The sequence below is a fragment of the Meriones unguiculatus genome, chromosome 7 (assembly GCF_030254825.1).
Source record: "Meriones unguiculatus strain TT.TT164.6M chromosome 7, Bangor_MerUng_6.1, whole genome shotgun sequence".
In the NCBI taxonomy this organism is placed as follows: domain Eukaryota; kingdom Metazoa; phylum Chordata; class Mammalia; order Rodentia; family Muridae; genus Meriones; species Meriones unguiculatus.
Genome location: NC_083355.1, coordinates 23,732,463 through 23,745,786, shown reverse-complemented (window position 1 = coordinate 23,745,786; position 13,324 = coordinate 23,732,463). Strand labels below are relative to the sequence as shown.

The 13,324-nt window shown below is 47.4% G+C and overlaps 1 protein-coding gene across 2 annotated transcripts in view; it reads left to right on the top strand.

Moving 5' to 3' along the window:
• The window catches only part of Socs7 (suppressor of cytokine signaling 7), a 41,216-nt gene extending 27,892 nt beyond the window's left edge, over window positions 1–13,324 (top strand). For both annotated transcript variants that reach the window (XM_021646854.2, XM_021646853.2), the window contains 3 exons: window positions 2,217–2,352; window positions 2,772–2,921; window positions 8,105–13,324. In XM_021646854.2, the coding sequence (XP_021502529.2) occupies window positions 2,217–2,352; window positions 2,772–2,892 (257 nt within the window). In that variant the 3' untranslated portion in view covers window positions 2,893–2,921; window positions 8,105–13,324. The remainder of the gene's footprint in view (window positions 1–2,216; window positions 2,353–2,771; window positions 2,922–8,104) is intronic.

The window sequence follows — 13,324 nt, the reverse complement described above, 5'->3', positions numbered from 1 at the left end:
AGAGGACTGGGGCTTCTCCTCCCTCCAGGGGTTCTGACACCTACCTCTGGCCTCCTGGGAGTGGAGGTCACACACAGTAAATAAATAAATAAATAAATACATAAATAAATAAAGCTTAAAAATGATAAAGATCAGCCACCTGGATGGGGGGAGAAGATAAAGGCTTTCAGAATAGGAGCCTTAGTCTGCCAAGGGTGCGGTGTCCAGCAGAGGTTGGTAATTCCTAACGCAGTGCTGGCTCTTAGGGGTGGCCTTTGCCAGCAGGCAAGTGCCAGACTCAACTAAGAAGGAGATGCCTCTGAAGGCTGCCTGTGCTGCTCCTTAGGTGGAGAGGTGCGGAGGGCAGTCCGCCTCTGTTGAGAGCACTGTGCTTGGAACGGGTTCTGCTGAGTGCAAAGCGACTCAGTGTCTTCATGTGTGGAATGGAGTTAGGGGCATCTCTAAGTGTGGTTTTGAGTTAAATGTTTTTTAAAGAGAAGCAGAAAAGCTTTCCTGTTTACTAACAGTGCAGTATGGTTGTTTTGTGATTGAGTAGTTTTTGGAAAATGTCAGTTGTCAACAACCGTGAAATGGTGTTTGGAGGCAATTTCTTTGCCTCTCAAGCTTTCAATCAAAAAGATTTTTAAACTGTTTGAAGTTAATCCCCAGCAATGATAGAATTTTATTTTCTAACAAGTTGTGTTTGCAGTATTTCTTTGGATATGACTGTGGCTAAGAAAAGAATTCCTACCTGTGTATGGTGGCACATACTTTTAGTCCCAGCACTCAGCAGGCAGGTGCAGGAGGCCAGCCTGGTCTACAGAACAAGTTGCAGGGGACAGCCAGGGCTACACAGAGAAACCCTATCTTGGCAAACCAAAAGTAAAAAAAAAAAAAAAGGAAAAAGGAAGAATTCCTTCAGTAACTTTCAGCCTTTTTTTGTTTGCTTCTCTTACTGTCCGTAGTCCTTCACTGACGGAGACCAGAGCAAATGTTCATTTGAACCTGTTTTGGTGTGCCTGCCATTCTTGGTGGGAGTCTGTTCTGTGGCTTTGGCTGTGGGGGTTGGGCTTCCTCAGCACAGAGCTGCTGATCCTGGGGGTGTTGGCTGGCAGGCTGGCAGGCACACGGCAGCAGGCACTCTAGCTAGCACTGCCTTGTGCTAAGCCCAGCTTGCTCAAGCTGCTGTAGTTCTTTCAGAAGCATCATTTTTGTTCCTGTAATGCAGCCTGATGCTCCAGTAGTAGAAAGGGGAGTAATGAGGGAAGGAAGAGTCCCACCCTGGACTGTCCTGGCCTGAAGAGGCAGTTGCCAAAGTGGCAGCTTTGACATTAGCTCCACCTCCCACCCGTCCTCCTTCCTGCTTACTAGGTGGAATGCTGTGGGGCCTCCCATAGCTTAAGGGTTCTCTCCCAACACTGCCACAGAGAGGGTTAGCCTTCCAACATGTAACCCCTTCTGGCAGTAAAGGCTGTTCAAGCCACTGTACCTCTGAACATCCTAAGCCTGATCTTCAGGATACTGCTAGATAATGCTGAACAAGGATCTCCCATTCCCAACAGCAAGGCGTTGAGTTCTTGTCCTTGCCTGAGAACCTCAGGCCTGGCTTGGCCCCTTGGCCTTTTGGCCCCAAGCAGTGTCTAGCCTGACCTTGTTCATTGAGCTGTTCTTCACAATTAAGAGTGATTCTGGGCATGCCTGGACATACCAACTGCTGTCCTGTTAGGAGAAAGTTGTGCACTGAGTTCATTATATGGGGATTGGTTAATTTTCCTTTTGACTCTGGCTTTTTTTTTTCTTGTAAGACTCTAAATAAAACAGGACACGTTAAAAAAAAAAAAAAAAAAAAAAGGAGTGATTCTGGAATCCAAATGTGGTGGCTCACACCTATGGTCCCACTACCATAGGTGAGGCAAGAGGATTGCTTAGTTGAAGCTAGCCTGTCTGCATAGTGAATTTTATGACCTATCCTATGTATCAGGACCCTGTATGGAAACCAAAACAAAGTGTTGCTGGGGAGGTTATCAGGGGACACTAAATTCCCTCAATGTGGTGGTGGCGCTTCCCCAGATGACTATTAGCAGCCCTTTGTGAGAGGCTTTAGCACACAGTATGTACATGGACTCCAAAACAGCTCCATGACACGCTCCACGACACCCCCACACTTCTCTTCCTCTGGGAGCTGTGGTAGCTGCATTATTCTCTCTGAGGATTTTTCTCTGTTTTCATTCTTGAAGGACTGCCACCAACTCCAGTACAACTGCTCTACCCAGTGTCCAGGTTCAGCAATGTCAAGTCCCTCCAGCATCTGTGCAGGTTCCGGATCCGGCAGCTTGTCAGAATAGATCACATCCCGGATCTCCCACTGCCTAAGTACAATGGGGTCACCAGGGTTAGGGTGGGGGTGGGGGAATAGAAATGCCTTTGAAGCTTACAAGTTGCTCCCAGAGGCCAAGCCTGGCATAAAGTGTTTGTAGGCAGTGTTTTTCCAATTCTTTGTGTCTTAGAGCTGTGACATTGCAGCGAAAAGGGAGGAAGATCTGTGTGTTGGCCTCACACTGCAGGCCTTAGGCAGAGTGCAGTGCAGTAGAGAGAGGGAGACAGAGTGTCTAAGAGTGAGAAGGTGAGAATTTTGTCAGGTTGGCAAAGGCTGTTCAGTAGTCACAGCCATATAAAGGAGTGGAGGAGGGAGGAGGGTTCAGCAAGATGTTTCTTAAAGGAAACAGCAGTCAAATTCCCTGAGATAAATGTCCCCATAAATGCTACACTCTGTGTCTCCCTGCTTTTCACAGACCTCTGATCTCTTACATTCGAAAGTTCTACTACTACGATCCTCAGGAAGAGGTGTACCTGTCCCTAAAGGAAGCGCAGCTCATTTCCAGACAGAAGCAAGAGCTGGAGCCCTCCACGTAGCAGCAGGGCCGCTGCTGGTCGGCGAGACGGTAGGAGCGCCTGCCTCTTTGTCAAGTCGGGCATTAGGTCACTTCCTGAGCCACCGATTTTTTTGGTTTAATCATTTACTTATTTTTATTTTGCATGCGTGTTTGTCTGTATGGGAGTGTTGGCTCCCTTGGAGCTGGATTACAGACAGTTGTGAGCTGCCGTGTGGGTGCTGGGAATTGAACCGCTGAGACATCTCTCCAGCCTCTCTGACTCACAGATTTCTCTGATAAATTTATTCTCTAATAGTACATACTTCATTTGAAACACAATAGGCATAACCAGTGTTTGACCTTCTGAATGCTGTGACCCTTTAATATAGTTCCTCATGCTGTGCCAACTTTCAACCATAACTTGTTTTTTTTTTTTTGTTTTGTTTTTTTTTTTTTCTTGAGACAGGGTTTCTCTGTGTAACCCTTGGCTGGCTTGGACTTACTTTGTAGACCAGGCTGGCCTCGAATTCAAAGCTATCCACCTGCCTCCTGAGTGCAGGGATCATAGGTGTGCGTTACTGCATCCAGCTTCCTAAAAATTGTTTTTAATATTTTTTAATTTTAATTTTAATTTTTGTGTTCTGCTTGCATGCATGTCTGTGTGAGAGTATTGATTATCCTGGAATAGAAATTACAGACAGCAATGAGCTGCCATGTAGATGCTAGGAATTGAACCTGGGTCCTCTGAAAGAGCAGCTATCTTAACTGCTGAGCCATCTTTTCAGTTCTCATAAAATCATTTTGTTGCTATTTCATAACTGTAAATGTACTACTGTTATGAATCATAATGTAAATACTTTTGGAGACAAAGGTTTGCCAAAGGGTCACGACCCACAGATTGAGAACTGCTGTCTTACCGAGTATTTGCCAAGCCAAAAGCCTTTTTGAGCTACAGAGTGGATTCAGGCAACTTAGTCGGACCCTATTTCAAACTAAAGAATTAAAAAAGAGAGCTGGGGATACAGTTTAGCGGGAGAGCGCTTGCCTAGCATTCATGAGGTCCTAAGTTTGATCTCTAGTACTACTCAAAAAAAGAATTTTTTTATTTTATTTTTATTTTTTAACCAAGCTGAACATGGTGTTAGACCCTGTCCTCCTAGCCCTTGGGAGATGGCAGCAGAGAGGATCGTGAAGTCCAGGCCCAGTGTAGGGGGAGCAGTGTGCAAGCCAAGCACTGAGCATGAGTGAGGTGCGAACAGTGTGAGGGAGGCAGGGGCCACACGGTCAGAGTTCAAGGTTGGCCTTAGTGCCACAGCAGATTTGAAGCCAACTCCATGAGACCCTACACCCCTCTCCCCCAAAAAAGTCATGGCAGTAGTAGCAGCACACGCCTTTAATCCTGGGACTCAGGGAGCTAGAAGCAGGTGGATCTCTGTGAGTTCAAGGCCAACCTGGTCTACAGAGTGAGTTCCAGGACAGCCAGCGCTACACAGAAAAACCCTGTCTCAAAAAACCAAGGGGATGGGGGTCGGGAGGAAGGACGGAAGAACAAAAAATAGTGTTTGGAAAGAGCAGTTAAGAGCACATACTGCTTTTGCACAGGACCTGAGTTCAGTTTCCAGCATTCATGTCCAGCAGCTTTCAACCTGGGGGATTCAACACCCTTTTCTGGTGTCTGAAGGCACTGTACTCATGTGCACTAACCCACACAGACATATCACATAAGAAAGACAAGAAGTAAGGAATTAAATTGTTGAGGTCATCCCCACTGCCCTGCTGAGAGCTACTCAGTTTCTTTGTAAGTTGTCTGGTTTGTGTTGAAAATTCTTGCCTTCACTGGTAGTTGTAGTGTGCTCATATGAGGTCAGAGGTCAGCTTGTGGAGTCACTTCTCTCCTTCCACCTTTGCATGGATTCTGGCAGTCAAACTCAAGTCATCAGGCTTTCCAGGCAATATTTTAAGCCACTTGCCATCTTGCCAACTCTGTTATTATTTTGCCAGGTCTCAGGGGCTCCTGATTGTCCTACCTGCCTCTCCCCGAGAACCGGGGTTGTGGGGTGCTGGTGGAGTCTAGCTTAAGATTTTATTTTAGTTGTGTGTTGGGATATGTACACACACATGAGCACAGGGTGTGTATAATCCAGAAGGGGTAGATCCCCTGGGACCAGAGTCAGGTCCCATGCAAGACCTGAACTATAGCTCTATTTTTCCTCTAACTTGGTTTCTTTTTTTTTTTTTTTTAAGATTTATTTATTTATTATGTATACAGTATTCTGCCTGAATGTATGCGTGTGAGCCAGAAGAGGGTACCAAATCTCATTGTAGATGGTTGTGAGCCACCATGTGGTTGCCGGGAATTGAACTCAGGACCTCTGGAAGAGCAACCAGTGCTCTTAACCTCTGAGCCATCTCTCCAGCCCCCTAACTTGGTTTCTTAATTTTTATTTTGTTTCTGTATTTTTTGCTAGAGTCTCACTATATCACTATACACTACCATGCCTAGTTGAATTAGGTTTGGTTTTGTTTCGTTTATTTACCTTTTTTTTAGGTGCATTGGTGTTTTGCCTGCATTTGTATCTATGTGAGGGTGTCAGATCTTGGAGTTACAGTTGAGTGTGGGTGCCATGTGGGAGCGGGGATTTGAACCTGAGTCCTCTGAAAGAATAATCAGTGCCCTTAACTGCTGAGCCATCTCTCCAGTCCCTTCTCACTGTGTAGCCTTGGCTGGTCTGGAATTCAAGTTGGCTTCAAACTCACAGAGATCTGCCTACTTCTGCCTTCTCAAATTCTGGGATTAATGTCTGGGATTAAAAAGCGCTGCCATGGAGCTGGAGAGATGACTCAGAGGTTAAGAGCACTGTCTGCTCTTCCTGAGGTCCTGAGTTCGATTCCCAGCAACCACAAGGTGACTCAAAACCATCTCTATAATGAGATCTGATGCCCGTTTCTGGGGTACAGGCATTGTATACATAAGAAATAGTCTTTTTTTTTTTTTAAATGCACTGCCACATCTGGCTTAATATGGTGCTACAGTGAACACTGAGCGGTTGGCCTGAGTAGGGAGGAACATTTATAGGGAGCTTGTTTTGGACCATGCTGGTACAAGCACATGCTCACCTTCCATTCCAGTGTCAGCTGCCAGTTTCCCCTTTCTCAGAGTTGAGAAGCGCTGGCCACTTGTGCTTCTCTTGTGTCCCTTGGTCCTGTTCCACACCTAGCTGTAGGAGCAGCAGCTTTATAGTGAAGTGGAGCTCTAGTCTCCCCAGCCTCTTTGCTCTTTTCCCAAAGGAGTGTGTCAGCTAGAGTTGCTGTCCCATATGTTTTCTTTTTCTTTCAATATGATTTTATGCATATGGGTATTCTGTCTTTATATCTGTGTACCACATCTGTGCCTATGCCCATAGAGGCTAGAAGAAGTGCTGGGGAGAGTAGCCAGTGTTCTTAACAGTTAAGCCATCTCCCCAACCCCAGCGTTGTGTTTTCTTGGGGTAGGTAAACGTATTGTGTCTTCTCTGGGCTGGAAGTCCTAGATCCTGTGCTGTGATAGGAAAGCTAATGACTGTTAACAAGGGCAAAGGGAAAGGCAGACATAGACCAAGAAATGTTAGCTCTGGGATGCTGTGGCTCTGACTTGAGGGTTCTGGACTGGGTGTAAAACTGATCATATCTTTAGGTCCCTGCAGGTTGTGTGCCCTGGGAGTGGTTCCTAGCATATCCTGGTGTTTAAGCATGTAAGGAAGATTTGCCTGTGTGGTGGTTTTACACACAACCTTAGGGCAGGAGCTGGGTGTGGTGACACGTGTCTGTAATCCCAGCTCTTCCAAGATAAAAGCAGTAGGTTCTGTTTGCCCTTTATTTATTTATTTTAAGATTTTATGTAATCACTGTGTGGGAGTATGTAAACATGAGTGTAGATGCCTTGAAAGGACAGAAGAAGGTGTCAGGTTCCCTGGAGCTGGAGGTACAGGTACCTGCGACCCACCCAACATGGATACTGAGAACTGAACTTGGATCTTGGAAGAGCGTCAAGTGCTTTGTCAGCCACCCCTCCAGCCCAGAATATCCGCTTCCATGAGACCAGCTTGGGCCTTGTAGTGGTTGCCTTTACCCACTGGGCCATCTCTCCCGCCCAAAAGACTTTTCTTTTGGAGATGAGGGCAGGATCTGACTATGTAGCTCTAGCTAGCCTGGAACTCATAAAGACCCACCTCTCTCTGCCTTTTGAATGCTGGAATTACAGATTTGTGCCACTTTGCCCAGCTACTATGCTTTTTGTATCAAGATCCTGTCTCAAAAATAAAAAGATTAGAATTGAAGAGCAGCAGGGGACTAGAGGGCCCATCTGCTTCCTGGATTCTGCTCCCTTTGTTGTTGTTGTTGTTGTTTGTTTGTTTTGTTTTGTTTTGAGACAGTGTTTCACTGTGTAGCCTTGGCTGCCCTGGACTCCCTTTGTAGACCAGGCTGACCTCGAACTCGAGATCCACCTGCCTCTCCCTCCCAAGTACAGGGATTACATGCCTGCACCACCATGCCTGGCTGGATTCTGCTCATTTTTAAAAGTATTTCTGTTTGTGCATGTGTGTGTACGTACATGTGTGCATGTTTGTCTGTCTGTTTGTGTCTTGTGATTTAATGCACACCCATGCATGCAGGAGGCTGTAGAGCCAGGAGACCAGAAGAGGGCATTGGGTCCTCTGGAAGCAGAGCTACAGGGTTTATAAGCCACTGTGTGGGTGCTAGGAACCAAGCCCCGTTCCTCTGCAAAATTAGTAAGCACTCTGAGCCGTCTCTCCACTCCCTACTGAGAAGGACTAGGATCCTTCAGCTAGGCCATGATTTCTGTGACTGATGTACCCTCCAGAAACCCATGTCAATAGGAGCACAGCCTCGGGTTGCTGGGGGGTGGGGGGCATTCCAGACATTATCCTATGGAAGGACATAATCAGACTGAAAACATAGTTAACTCAGAGCAGAGTATTTGGGTGGGCAGCTGATAGAAGTCCTTGGGGCGTTTCCTGAGGAAGAGTGTTTATGTTCCGTATGGCTTGGTGGGCCAGAACAAGGACCAAAATGAACAGGAGCAATTGCACATCTCCTGCTGTTCCAGTATCAGTGGAAGCATCAGGTTGTCAGCTGCTGTTCTGCTTTAGATCTGATCTTCTACCCACAGTGGCCAATCAGTTCTCCTTTCACTCCCTGTTGGTTCTACTGCTCTGATTGAACTCTATTTTTTTTCTTCCCCTTTTACGTAGGCATTTGATTGCCAAGTTCCAGTTCGAAGAACCAAATGAAGCTACCACAAAAGAAGAATTTGGCAGAAAGAGAAACTAGAGAGGGTTGTGATTCCTGGCACAGACTTTGGTTCCCCTGTAGCCCTGGGGCTTGGAAGAAGCACACAACCGTCCTCTAAGTGGGGCTCCTGTTCCCCAACCCCATGCACCCCAAGACTAGATGAGCTCCTTGGAAAACTGGAAGAAGTCTCAACACTGTTTCTTTTCAAAAGTTATGTTTTGGTATTTACATTTCTCAGTGTAGAAAACTCAGTCGAAGGCAGCTGGGGGTTATACCCATTGAGTTGAAAGTGGTCTTGGGGATGAGCAGGTCAAGGGAAAGGTGGGAGGGAGGGCTGGCAGCTCAGCTGGCGCCAAAGGCAGCATTAAAGTCTTTTCTATGAAGCTGGAGGAAGGGCGGGGGAGCCACGGAAGTACAGAAGAATGAGATTGGAAGTTTCTGAGGAAAGGAGTCCGATTCTCATCTCCAGCTTCAGTAGGAGAAGAGGGAAGGGGCGGTGGGTGAAAGAGAAACCGGCTAGTCACATTTGCAGCAAAAAGTGGTGACTCCCATTCCTTTCCCTTTAAGGTTTACAAACCTGATTTCAGAATTGCCTCTCATGGAATCGGTGTTCATTTTGTTGTACTAAATTCCTTAAGCTCAGTGACCTGAGGCAAACCCAGTTCTCTATCCTCAGCCCCTTCCTCCTCAGTAACTGTATATTTCACTTTGGTCAAAACAATGTTTGTGTTGCTTCTGCCAGCTGTCAAGGCAGTGGTGTTTGTCACCTGGGTAGCTCAGAGCTCCAATCCTGGGCTGCTGAGGTTGCTGGAGCATGCTTCCAGATTCTTCGTGGCAGAGAATCCCCACAGCTGCGGAATCAGTGTTACCCTGTCTGTCAGCTAGTGAGAGGAAGTGTGGAGGAAGTGAGAAACAGCTGTTGTGCTCCGAGAGAAGCCTTCATGCCTCAGCCTTAATGGGATGTCTGTAGTGCAGAGAAGGCATTGAGTCATGATCGCAGGTTTATCACTGTTGTCCCACCTCTGGGATGGGAGGTGGCAAGGGCTTCTTCATTTTCCCATGTTCATTCTCGTAACCCCGACATTTCCTGAGTCAGACCTAATGCCTTTCATTTCCTGGGACTCTGTCAGATGCTAGTTTGAAAGTTGCCTGTTCCCCAGATGCATGTGGAAGGAGGGAAGAACTTAGTGCTTGAGTTGTTTTGTTTCTGAAGCTGCCCACGGCCAGTCCTAAGCCACATAAGTTTGCTCTTCTTAAGACTTAGTGTGGAAGAAGTAATTGTCAAGATGGGCAGTGGAGCTGCTGGATCTTTTACTCTTCTGTAGTGTTCCGTGTGATGGCCTTTTGAGTTCCCTCTGCTTGTATCTGCCTCGGATGACAAACATCATCAGGCTTGGGGTCCCAGGTGGTTTAGGGTGAAGCCCTCTGTGTCTAGATAACTTAAAAAACTGTCTCATCTGAAAAGTGGCCTGTGTGCTCCCTCTGTGCAAGGAGTCACCTTCTTCCTCTTTTAGCTAAACAGGGAAGAAATGTGCCTTCTCAGCTGGCTGTAAAGAAATGAGCCACAGAATGAACTGTATACATGTCAGTCCATTCCACTTATGACATGTTTCATGGTACCCTTTTCTTCTGTGGCTTCATAATACCAGCAGCATAAGGTGATTCAGAGGTTGGCATACCTGTAAGCTCTGCCTCTGGAGAGTACAGGTCACTCATCTTGTAGGAAGGACCATTCCGCAATAGAGCTCAAAATCCACAGAGGTCTTCAAGTGGCTAATGCACAGTTTGGAGGGGCTCTTTCCCATTTCAGCCACCCGTAATTTAAAAATTAGTTTTCCGCTTGTGTTTGCATGGCTCTGAGCTATGTAACGTGAAAGGACATACGAGGTAGAAGACAAGACCCCTGCCCTGAGGGGACTGTACCATGACTAGTGCATATGAAGGAATTGGAGAGCAACTCATTGCAGCAGAAGATCAAGGACCATCTTAGAGAGTGGGTGGGGCCAGGGTGGACCAGATGGTCTAGGAAAGCTCTGTGGTGATGAGGCTTTGGGTTGTAGGCAAAAGCAGTATGACAGAGCACTCAAAGTACAGAAAGAGAGAAATCAGCGTGCAAGTGTACAGCTTCCTTAGATCAGCAGCATCGGGGTCCTACCTGACCACAGAAGTCTAGACTGAAATTTCCCAGTCAGTGGACAGAGGGTGTGAGGTGCGGTGGGGGACAAAGCTAGAAGTCAGCAGCTTTATACACTCAGGTGCAAACCAGACCTGCTACTGAGCCTGGGCAGCCTCCCCCCTCCTGCTGACCTGTGCTATGATCTGCAAGTGTTTCAGTCACAACCCATTGGCCTGACCCTTCCTCAGCAAAATGGGCTGCAAAACAGCAGTGTGGCAGACAGCTCTATGAGGCATGGCCTGGCACCCAGGAGGCCTTGTGGAGAAGGAAATGAATGGTTGGACAGAGCAGTTGAGGCAGAGTGACTGTACTGCAGGCTCACTGGAGAAGGGCGCAGGAGCGAGGCCAGGAGGCAGCATTGGCCTTCATCCTTTGCCCATGGTGGACAGTGCTGACGGAAATGCGGTCTAGAGGGGCCTCAACTTGACTTTGGTGGTTATGTGCCAGTCTCAAACTGGGGAAGGCCGTCACTCACTGCCAGAGGCCTGCTGTGGATTTCTGAGTAGTGGCTGGGGTTGTCACTACTCTCAGACCCAGCCTATGTAATCGTCACTCATTTATAACTGATCTACTGTAACGTTCTTTGAGACGGGTATGTGCCAGTGTAAGCTAGTGACAACTACTGCTGCAACCTATTGTTACTTGAAATGCATGTCTGTGCTGGTATTGTAGGCCCGGGGGCAGGGGCTTGGCTGTGGGGTCCAGCTGTCCTGGTTTGTTCCTTACGCTGAACATGGCCTAGTCTCCTGTCAATGCCAAGGTAAAGCAAATGTAAATGGCAGTGCCAGCCTCTTTTAAAAGAAAAAAAAAAAAGGCCTGGAAGTGTCCCATAGTTCCTGTTTCTCCTGTCCCACTGTCATGTGTACTAAGCTGCTGTTTGAGGCCAAGCAGGGAGTGATGGGGTGGCTGTACACACCCACTGATGCACATCCCAGAGGACTGGAAGTGCCCCAGCGAGCCACCCTTTCAGTCTTTCCCCATGCTCCTAGGAGGGCATGGCCTGTTTGAAGGCCCTGTCCCAGTGGGAAATATAGGGACAGGAGAAACTTCCCCCAAGTAAGACCTTCCCCTTCCTTGTTGCCTCTCCCTGACCTTTGAGCCCAGGAGTCAGAGGCCAAGTCACTGAGATGTAAGGAGCGTCACAAGGTCTAGAGTCTGCGTGAGCATGCGCCTTCACTTGTAGAAGTCTTGTCTGCGGTCAGGGTGTTGGGAGCATCTCCACTAGAGGGGACTAGGATTTGTTTTTCACTGTAAGAGAATGGCACGCCCACCCCCCATGTGGAGGGGAAGAGCTTTGAGTTAAGACATTTTCCCTATGGGAATCCTCTTGGTTTGGTTCGTGGGAAGAGGGGAGTGGATAAGTGGTTTTTATTTCTGGTCATCCACACAGCTGTCCGTACGCTAAGTTTGTGCTATTGCATACATGTAGCCATCTTTCTTTTCACTGCAGCAGTGTTTATCAGTAGTTCAAAATGATTTATTTGCTCCTGGGGAGTAAAACCTTTTTTATTAAAAAAGAAAAAAAAAAAAAAAAAAAGAGAGAGAAAGAAAGGTGTGCCCCATTATCATCATGATAGCTGTAGAATTATTGGGCCACGAGAGTCAAGTCTGCAAGTCCCCATGGTACATCTGTTTTGGCATTGGAACCCTCGTGCTCAGTACAGTGTGATAGGAACAAATGGAGACCCTTTGGGGGAGTGAGGTTGGGTTGAGTCACTGAGGGCCCTGGGGACATGGTTCTGCAGTTGACCACATTGCTGATCCTGTCATCTGCTGGAGAAAAGGACCTGGCTTTACATGCAGACTGCGTGTGTCCTTGACCTTTCATTGCTTTGAGGTGTCCTGGTAAGGGTCACCTAGTTTCTTCTGCTGTCCCTCTCGTCTGTCCTGTCCTTTGTCCTGTCCCTTCCCACGTCATCTACCTCCCGGAAAGCCAATCCTGCATGCTGAGTTTGTGACATGCCTTCACTCCATTTCATCTTCAGAGGGTTTTCGAGGGTCCCTGGAGCTGCTCCCTGCCCCACTGATCCCTCCTCACAATGCCAAGAGGCATGAAGGAGCAGACAAAAGCAGCCAGCCACAGCGGGCCCACGGCAACATTGGATCGCAGCAGGGCTGCGATGGCAGCTGCTCCTGGAGACAGATAGGGAAACAAGACACTCTTCTTCAGCCCACTTGGGTGTGACCCCTGCTGTGCTCACAGCTCAGTGGACAGTGGGCTGCTCTGACCTCTCCATCCCTGGTGCTCCCAAGAGGGACAGGCAAGATCCAGGCACCGCTCTGGGCAGGCCAGACATTAGGATGCCCACACTGGTGCTGCATGGCACAGGCGCTGCTGTGCATTCTGGTGGTTTTTCAGAAACTCTGTGCTTAGGGGTGTCATTCTGGACTCAGTGGTTGGGGGGGTTCTTCACCACAGGGGAGCCATGCCCCTGCACCTACTCTGTCCTGCTTAGCCACCCCTGCCCTCCAAGCCAAAGCGTGGCCTGGCTTTTGTCTTCCCATTTAGTTTTCCTCCTTTATTCTCCCTTTTTTGTGCTTAATTTATTAAAATAGTTGCTGTATAATTTATTTTCATAAAGTATAAAAATAACTAAATGGTTAAAATAGACTTGCAGGCCAATCTTAAATGGGGGGTGGGTGTGGGTGGGATGGGGAGAGGGAAAGATGTTTTGATATAAACAAAACAAATGCACTTTGGGTGTGTTTTGGTATTTTTCTGGGCATAGAGGGGTGGGTGCTGGGATGTCCCTGTAGATTAGTTCCAGAATGGGGTGTCTGTAAATACTGTATTAATAGGCATGTTTGACTCTTGTAAAGGGACAATAGTAGCTGCTGCAGGTCCTGTTTGGAAACCCTGTGTATATTCCCGGTTTTTTGTAAGTGTCAGTGCGGGAGACATTTGACTCTTGTGTTTGTATCTCCTTTTTATGACTGCTGTACCGACCCATGGCTTTTTGGGGAGGGATGAAAAGAGATTTGAAATAAAACTGTTTAGAAATGA